Here is a 10,002-nt window from a genome sequence, read left to right on the forward strand (position 1 = left end):
ATCTTAATGAGAGAGAGTGATTATCTTATATTTCCCTTCGAGAATGAGCAGGATTTCACTTTCTCTCTTGTTACTCTGGTTTTCGGTTTTTATGTGTATACATCTTTGGTTTCGGTAGGGGTAAAATTTGCGAAGCTGTAACGCATAGCCCAGCAGAAAATTTCGAAGAGCTTAGCATGTGTATTGCAGCAGAAAATTTGTATTTTCATTAGAGGCACCCTGTATGTAGTTGCTATTGCAAGTGGCTGCATACATTTAGGCATATGCAGAGTAAGAGGAAATGCGGTACAATTGATTATTACTTCCGATTATTCAAACTTTGTCCATGCATATCACTTTGTACCTATATCATACATATGTCTAAACTCATTTGTTGCAACTGGTTTTGATATTCGTAGATGGTTTTAGGCATAGGTTTAGTAGTCTATTGATAAAAAAACAAGGCGAAAATTAAAAAAAATACTGAAATCATTTGCAGTCTTCGGCCGCGCATAGGGATTATAACACTCACTAAGTAAAATTCTCCTCTTTGTGTTTGTTTTGTGGTTTATTTGTCAACCAAATGAAAAATAAAATGTATTTGTGATTTGACGCGGATAATTTAATTCTGCTAATCAAAAACGATCAAAAAGATCAAAGGTCCATAAATCTTTCGCAGAATCTTTCTCTCGAAAACTCCAAGAGCCGCTTCAGCAGATGTTTTCATTGTCCATGCCTCCGCGCCATATACCAGCAAAGGCATGATGAGTGATTTTGTACGGCGAGAGAGGACTTTACTTCTCAACTGCCTACTCAGTCCGGAGTAGCACTTGTTGGCAAGATTGATTCCCAAATAAACTTATAACAATCAACAGTGACGTATGTGCCAAGACGCGTATGCTCTGACTGTTTGTGTGATAATAGGAGATACTTCGTTTTGTCCTCGTTCACCACGAGACCCATTTGCTTTGCTTCTCAATCCAATACCGAGAAGGCAGAACAGACGTAGCCCTTGTGTTTACCGATAATGTCGGTGGCGTCGGCATGCGCCAGCAATTGTACGCTCTTGTAAAGTATTGTGCCTGAGCGGTTCAGTTCTGTTGCTCTTAATTATCTTCCCCAACATTAGATTAAAGAAATCACACGAACGGGAGGCACCTTGTCTGAAACCTCGTTTGGTGTCAAATGGCTCGGAGAGCTCCTTCTGAATTCTGACAGAGCTTATGGTATTGCTCAACGTCATTTTACACAGCCGTATTAGTTTCGCGGGGAAACCAAATTCAGACAATGCGGAAAAAGAGAACTTCTCTTCGTGCTGTCGAAAGCGGCTTTGAAATCGACAAATAGATAGTGCGTGCCGATCCTATTCTCGCGGGTATTTTCAAAGATTTGGCGTATTGTGAATACCTGATCTATGGTGGATTTTCCAGGCCTAAATCCACACTGATAAGGTCCAATCAGTTCGTTGACGGTATGCTTCAGTCTTCACAATACACTCGATAAGGCCTTATAAACTAATGGCCTTATAATAATGGCGGGGTCGCCTTTGTTGTGGACTGGGCAGAGCACACTTAAATTCCACTCGTCGTGTATGCCTTCTTCTGACCATATTCTGCATAAGAGCTCATACATGCACCTCATCAACTCCTCCGTCACTGTACTTGAATAGCTCAGTTGCCAGGCTGTCGGCCCAGCAGATTTATTGTTTTTCAGCCGCGTTATTGCAATTCGTACCTCGTCATATTCAGGCGGACGAACATCCACTCCGTCATCATCGACTGCGAGCTCGGGTTCTTCTTCTACACAACTTTCCGTGCTGCTACCATTCAGTAGGGTGGAAAAGTGTTTCCCCCACAATTTAAGTACGTTTTGAACATCGGTAGCTAGGACACCATTGCTGTTCTTACAGGAGTACACCCCGGACTTGAAATCTTCCGTAAGTCGCCTAACTTTCTGCTAAAATTTTGGGGCATTTGTCCTGTCGGCCAGCATCTCAAGCTCTTCGCACTCACGTATTTCGGCCTCTCTCTTCTTATTCCGTCAAATACAACTCGCTTCCTTTTTCAGTTCACTATAACGGTCCCACATGGCTCGCGTTGCGCCCACGCAGCGTGGTCCTATAGGCGGCGTCTTTTTTATCTGCGGCTTCTTGACATTCTTCTTCGTCCCAGTTGTTCTTTCGAGCTCGCTGAAATCCAACTACTTCTTCGGCGGCGGTACTTATTAATCGGGAAATGTGGTTCCACTGCTCGCGTATGTCGGACTGGTGCTCTCAGAGAGCAAGTGTGTGAGTCGAGTGGCGATTGCATCTTTTCAACATTAAGCTTTTTTTGCATTGTTGAGCGCACATTTTTTGTTGAACAGAGGCGAGTGCATATCTTGGCTACAACAAGATAGCGGTCCGAGTCGATGCTTGGCCCTCGTAGTTTACGTACGTCTAAAACCCTGGAAGCATTCCTTACGTCTATCACAACATGGTCGATTTGGTTTCTCGTTTTTCGATTTGGAGACAGCCATGTAGCTTGGTGGATCTTCTTATGCTGGAACCTAGTACTACATACTTTGTAGTTGCGGTCCCCGGGGAAGTCGATCAGCCTCAGCCCCGTTATCGGACATTTCGTCGTGGAGGCTAAATTTTCCGACAGTGGCGTCAAAGATACCTTCGTTCTGCGCACTGAACCATCCTCCAATCCACAGTTATTACCTCATTATTAATATTTTTATTCAACCAATAAACGAATCGAAAGTTAAAAGTTAACCTTTGAACTACAGAAATATAAATTTTTTAAGCCATCCCAAACCCTCAACCTCTTAAGAAATTGCTCTTATAATGACATACTCCAGCTATAGCTAGGGATGCAATTTCAACATCGATGTTTAACATCGAAATTTTAACATCGATGTTCAGACCCCGAAAACATTCATTCATTGATTCAACTTTTCAACTTTTAGTTGAAAGCAACAATCGCCGGATTAAACGGCATTTCAACTCATCGCTTTGAATGAAGTTGGTCATCACCCAACTTTTAATTCAACTAATCGCCTCATGTAAACACCTAGTTCTACATCTGCCAATGTATGTAAATTGCTTGGAGTTTTGCACCAGCCTTTACACTTCTCTAAACCACAGATTGGTGGCCGTAGTTGGATTAAGCTACCGCCATCTATATGCCATTTGCGGCACTAATTGATTCTACACTGCAAAAATTATGCGTGCCTTGAGTTCGTGGCAACACTGTTGCAGCAACTGACAGAATACTAGACGCAATCACTGACTTTAGTTTTCTGGCAAAGGGCGGTGGCACAACATGTGGTAGTTTTGGGACCTGTTTTCCGTAAAAACCAGCTGTTTTGCTTGCGTTTTTTACGGGCGTCGTTTCCTATTAGCAAACACTTCAGTACGCTCAAGTACGCACACATCGCACTAAAAACTGTCAATTTATAGACAAACCAAAAATATTAAAAAAAAAAGATTAAATTCTTAACTTTTCTAAATCAAATATGTTTTGTTTTCTTCCGTTCAATTTTATTTTAATATTGTAAAAAACATTGACCTTTTTCGTTTTCAAAACGTGGAGTTTGCGATTTCGACACGACCAAAAGAAGAGCTGTGAATGTTCGAATAAATCGCTGCAGCAAAATCGCATACGGCAGTGTTGTAAATTTTGTCGGAACAGATTCGCACTTTACAAGGCGAGTTTTATTTTACGACGGAAAAATAAAACTCATCGCATAAGTTTTATTTCCTTACCGAAAAATCAAACTTATTTCACAAGCGTTTTTTATTGAAAGAAAGATAAAACTCAACGAGTAAGTATTATTTTGCGAGCAAACATAGAACTCATGAGATAATTCTTAAATTTTATGAAAAAGATAAAAATCAAAGCTGGGGTTTCCATATACTTCAGTTTTCGACAAATTATGTATGTATGTAAGTCTTGCACTTGTAGTGGTAAAAGTAAGTATCAACTTAATGCCTTTCCTCACTTTATAACCACATACCTTTAAATTCTTTTAAAATCAATTTACTAAGAGAAATTCAACCTAAACCTGATAATACACTGCCGAAGCATTATATGTTAATTATAGCGTATACATATACGAATAATTAAAAGTTAAGATATTATTTGTTTATGAAAAAATTTCGCATTGTTATTGAGCGTAAAAGTCCCCTGCAAATATATGTACATATGTATGTACATACATACACACATATTAAGACATACCTACAATACGCTTGTTGTATTGACTAGGCAAATATGTAAGTCTTGCAGAAATTGTTATCTGTTTCTATTCGGAGTAGAAGTGAAAAAAAACCTATAAAACTTCATTTGACTCAGAAATTGTCTACAGTCCAACTTTAGACACATTATCAGTTATACCGTTGTTCTCACTTAAACGTTCACAATGCAATTAAAGTTTGTGCTATTCGCTATTTTAGTGGCGGCTTTTGAAATTGTTTCCGCCACAAATTACTGTGATACATCCTTGTGTAGTTCTGACCAACATATAGCATGCAATAATACTGGGGTAAGATGTGGCTGAGGATATTAGCAGAGCAAATCCATATGGAAATTATCAACTAACAATCTTGTTTTATAGAATTTTGCATCGTCGTGCCAAAATGCAGCCTTAGCCTCACTGACACAAGAAACTAAAAATTTGATTGTTAGTGCGCACAATACCAAGCGTAACACAGTGGCTGGCGGAAGTACCGCACTCGAACCCGCTTGCCGCATGGCCACCATGACATGGGATGACGAATTGGCCTTCTTGGCTGAACTGAATGTCAAACAATGCCAAATGAGGCATGACGCTTGTCACAATACCGATGCCTTCCAATATTCTGGCCAAAATCTTGCTTGGATAGGCTTCTATGGATCAGCGGACATTGCGTCATTGGCACAGCAATCAGTCGATTTGTGGTATGACGAAATTGAGGATACCACAATGGATTATATAAATAGTTATCCAAATAACTATCAAGGACCGTAAGTACATAGTACATACATATGTATGTACATAAATGCATACACATAAGATCTTTCGTAAATCATTAATTTGGAAATTTTCTTTGTTTTAGCACCATTGGCCATTTTACTGTCATGGTGGCCGACCGGAATATTAAAGTAGGATGCGCCGCATCCACGTACTCGGTGTCGGGCCAATCATATAAGGCCTTCCTCTTCGCTTGTAACTATGCCACAACCAACATGATTAATTTCCCGATTTACACATCCTGTGAGACAGCGGCTTCGAATTGTACTACTGGCAATAATCCAGACTTTAGTAGCCTTTGCTCAGTGTCAGAAGAATATGATGTTAATAAATGGGTTTAAAAAGAAATTGCTTAAGTCGTAGATATTTGTTCTGAATCTGATATAAAAGTTATAATTAGTTGGTGTCAGGCACTTTGATCGCATTTTCTATTAATACAAAATAGGGTGGCCCCATAAATACTAATTTGGTTTAGTTCCGATCATGGGCTCCGAATAAACTAACGGTAATTCTGAAGTTTTTTAATGTATTTTTTACCGGTTAGGTAAAATCGAAATCTAGCTAATCAAAAACCTTATTAATTTGTAAAATATTACAATTATCGGAATTCAACTGGAGTTATTCCTTATAGTCGTTCCATATGAAATCGTCTAATTGAAGTCGCGGACCCTTTTAGATTTTGCTGTAAATTTTAGGGATTTTTCTTTAGGGCCCAAAGAGCAGAATTTACGCAAAATTTAATTCTTAGATACGCTCATTCCCACCTGTCCGAAAAGTTACAAAAATCACGATATTTATGCCTTTACAAATTTAGCTCTAAAATGTTTCCTTTTTAAGATATCTACCCACTTGAGGCGGCATTTTGAAGGGAAGAGATGACAGTTTTAATGCACGCAAAGAAAATCGTATATACCTCCGAATAATGGCAGCGTCTTAAAATTATTTGTTTTTTACTTATTTTTGTGAATTTTGATCGACTCTAGCTTTTTGAATGTTTTCAGTGTGCAGCTTATGTTACTCAAGAATTAAGTATGCGCATCATAGACGAAACCAAGGAATGAAACCGAAACCATAACCGTTTAAACCCGTTTCGTTTCAAGCAATCGAAGCGAAATTTATTGGTTTTAGCTGTCCAAATAAATTAGTTTTACATTAAAAACCCAGTATTGCAAAATTTTATGTTCTTAGCTGCATAAATGGAGAATTTATAACGAAAAATCTCATATCTGAACAATCAGTTGTATGGGAACTATATGTTATAGTGGTCCGATTCTTCCGGTTCCGACAAAAGATTAGTACTTTATAAAAATACACCCTACTACCAAATTTCATCCGGATATCTCGAAAACTAGATTGCATACAATCAGACGGGCAGACGGGCATGGTTAAACCGACTCAGCTCGACGTTCTGATCATTTAAATATACATTTAAATGGGTCTATCTCTTCTTATTCTGGTACTTACAAACATCGGGCCAAAGTTATAATACCATTTCATGCTCTTAAAGGTGCATATCCTTAAATCGTAGTCCTTGCCAGGTTTGCGAGGGACGTCAACGTTTGAGAGCAATACTGCAAGGTTTTTTTTTAATATTTTTAGTCGTTCCAAGGCCAGGGAACAACCCGTTGCAGGGATGCATGGTTTTTCAACCGTAAGACGTTTATATAGCCAGCCGACTGCCCCTATCGATGAACAGACGCTACAGACTTCAATGAGCCCTTACTCCCATCGAAGCTCTTACTCATTCTGTCTTGACCCAGGGCTACACTCGGATTTGTTACCGCATCTCGCACATGGGCTTCTCACGTAGCCCAGAATGCGCCAACGAGGACGCAGGAGTCGGGATTGAGTATAGCTGTGTAACTGTAACTGCAAATCCAGAGGCCCCATTTAGCCTCATTGCACCCCATACCCCATTTGATAAATTTACAAAAAATAAATATGCAGTCGTTAACGTTACTAAAAAAATATACGCATGACTAAAGTTAAACTTCTTCCTGTTATCCTTATTTCCCACATACTATATGCTTACATACTTATTCTTAGGGTTTCAAATGAATATTTAAACGGTACTTAAGTTTAATTGTGTATTGCTGTTTAAATTCCATTTAGCTTTCGTTGGGTTTCAGAGCAACTTTATTTATATATGCCAATCAATTGGCAGCACTGCTGCTTGTTCCTTGAAATTATTGTTGCATTTGCTTGTTTGTTTACATTTTGTACTGAACAGCTGATTGTTTTTTGGTGGGATTGATTAAACAACCTACCAATCATTCTTGGTTGTTTGGTACAAACCCAGGGTTGCATATCTCAAATAGCCAATATTAGGCATGTTTTATTCAACTATCACAAGAAAGGGCACTTGATGGTGATTTCGTTTCTACTAAAAAATGCCGCCTCTTGATTGCCCATTTCTCTTTTTGTTTGTGGTTACGTTAATGTTATTTTTATGTTAATTTTATTGTTAAAGTTAATGTTAATGTTTATTTTGATGTTTTTGTTCATATTCATGTTCACTTTCATGTTCATGTTAATGTTAATGTTAATTTTAATGTTTATGTTAAAAAATCAAATGCGGTGAGCATAAATTTGGCGTTTTTTGCGACTGGTTATAAATAAAGATCAAAATTATCGTTTTTGGGCAAATAATGCCGCTGTGGTGTAGTGGTAAGCAGTGCGCACTTCCACTCCGCAGCACCTGGGTTCAAACCCTGGTCAAAGCCACATCACAAAAAATATAGAAAAAAGGTTTTTTCTTAACAGCGGTCGTCCCTCGGCAGGCAATGGCAAACCTCCGAGTGTATTTCTGCCATGAAAAACAGCTTCTCATAAAAATACCATCGCCGTTCGGAGTCGGCGTAAAACTGTAGGTCCCTCCGCTTTGTGTGACAACATCAAGGCGCACGCCACAAATCGGAGGAGAAGCTCGGCCAAACACTAACATTTGTGTAAGCGCCAATCTATATAATGCACTAAAAAGCCAATTTCATACTGCCTTAATATCGAAAATAGAAGGAAATAAGTTAATAGTAAAAAAAAATATTTTTAAATCAAGCAATCTAAATACGAACGAAATCGGACCATAAATACGGATTTACCAAATATATCGATTAGTGCGCCACCTATCGGCAACATTTTTAGTGGATTTATTCTTTTTCATGTAGTTAATATACGTCCTGAATATGAACCAAATCATACTTTAAATGCGGTTTTTTCAAATATCTCGACTCTTGCGCCACCTATCGGATTAACTCATCTTTCCTATTGCATTGTCATCGGGTTCTGGAGCCACTGTGAAGTTTCAAGTCTCTAGGCCTTCTGGAAGTTGGTCAAAAGTTGATTGCAAGATTTGCCTCTAACAAACATACATACCTACATACAGAGCAAGTTAAAAGCTTGTAAAATAGAAAACTTTCTCGTTTTGAAGGTCATTATAAAGGTCAAGGTAATTTTTAGTCCAACCATGCTATTTTTCCGAATTCTCCATCTCAAAAGCTTTAAAATACCGTTAAACTTAATTCGCTATCAGCCAAATCCTTACAAAAAATTTGATTAAACTTTGACGTTGAAACTTAAAAAGCGCCATCTATACGTGAGGAAACAGAACAAGTACACGTCAGTCCATAGTGACAAGTCATTCATAAAATTTGTTCGTCTCTCATATTTCTTGTATATTAAAAGTTTGTTTTGTGATGCAAATCATTCATTCCATTCAATTGTGTTAAATGAATATTGTTTAATAGATCGAGCCAAATAATATGGTTTACATAGATCGAGGTACAAACAAAAAATAGTAAACTTATACTTCGGTGGAAGATAGTTGTAATTTTCTGCAACACATGTATATATGTATGTACGTATGTGCGTATGTAACTACATGCCGCAAGTTTGCTAGAAGAGTAGTTTCAAGGTGTATTAAACAAGGTGGTGTTGGGGCGACAGCTGAGTTTTTCGCCGTGGAGGCCATTACGTCAAAATGAAGTGTTTGTTGTAACTCATACCAATGACAGTATGGACATCAGCGTATAATTTGTTAGTGTAATTTTTTACTTATATACGGCCAACACCACCTTGTTAAATACGCCTTGAGTAGTTTTGTCAAAACATATGTACATACATGATACAAAAAAGGAGGTAGTTTCCAAGGCGAATTTATACTAGCTCAGCTGATTTTGTGTATGTGTTTCGCCGCACGGCTTCTGATATCAAATTGAAAAATTTTGTTTGAATTTCTACACACACTCTTACAGATTTTGACAGTTTATGCCGCCAAAGCAAAAACAAAATACATGTAAATTTTTGTTTTTGTACTCCTGCTATCACCTTATATTAATTCGCCTTGGTAGTTTCAATAAACAACTTTTGACGGATAATAAAATTTTTGGAAGTTTCATAAATTGTGAGTATTATCATCGGCCTTGCCACCTTGATAATATTAAAACAATAAATCGGAGTATTTTCCTTCCCATATTTATACCAATGTAATAATATTTAAAATCAAAAACCATTATCAGTGCTTGGTATTTTTTTACTTACGTAACTCGCACTATTTTCATTAAAAATATATAAAATATAGACTATTAAAGAAGACTTCATCGTAATTGTTCTTTTTATTTTATAATAAAAACCACGCGCGCATTATGCTGTTATTTTTTCGTTTTCTTATTTTGAATGCAAACTTGCGATCTAAAAATCTAATTCTAACGAATGTTCTTCCCAAATAAAACCTTTTTATATTTTGGTTCACATATACTTTTATATTTCTCAAAAGATTTTGCAAACGATTAGCTTTCAAAAATTTTGATCTTAACGTTTCTAATGTATGCAAAAAACCTGAAAACCACGTATCAACAAAATGCAAAACTGCGTATGCGAGGTTGCATAAATTATTTTCCAGAGAGTAAAAACACTCATATTTCAAAATTGTTCTCTTTTTTATAAAGCAATCGCATTCCTGGCTAGTATATTTCAGGACGAATGGATAAAACTTGAGCCAAGAGCTTGTGTGAGCAAATCCAATCTTTG

General features: G+C 37.5%; 2 protein-coding genes across 2 annotated transcripts in view; both read left to right on the forward strand.

Moving 5' to 3' along the window:
* The first annotated feature begins 4,331 nt into the window (after positions 1-4,331).
* Positions 4,332-5,325, forward strand: LOC118734708 (antigen 5 like allergen Cul n 1-like). Its single transcript, XM_036464415.1, has 3 exons — positions 4,332-4,509; positions 4,582-4,970; positions 5,063-5,325. Exons 1-3 carry the CDS (start codon positions 4,387-4,389, stop codon positions 5,316-5,318), a joined length of 768 nt encoding a protein of 255 aa, XP_036320308.1. The 5' UTR covers positions 4,332-4,386; the 3' UTR covers positions 5,319-5,325.
* A 3,264-nt stretch (positions 5,326-8,589) lies between these two features.
* LOC118733990 (glycine-rich selenoprotein-like) overlaps positions 8,590-10,002 on the forward strand; it is a 7,079-nt gene continuing 5,666 nt past the window's right edge. Inside the window, exon 1 of the mRNA XM_036463656.1 lies at positions 8,590-8,754. Coding sequence (XP_036319549.1) covers positions 8,736-8,754 — 19 coding nt within the window. The 5' untranslated portion in view covers positions 8,590-8,735. The remainder of the gene's footprint in view (positions 8,755-10,002) is intronic.

This window comes from Rhagoletis pomonella, unplaced genomic scaffold (assembly GCF_013731165.1).
Source record: "Rhagoletis pomonella isolate Grant_MI unplaced genomic scaffold, Rhpom_1.0 Rhpom_scaffold_00002, whole genome shotgun sequence".
Taxonomy (NCBI): domain Eukaryota; kingdom Metazoa; phylum Arthropoda; class Insecta; order Diptera; family Tephritidae; genus Rhagoletis; species Rhagoletis pomonella.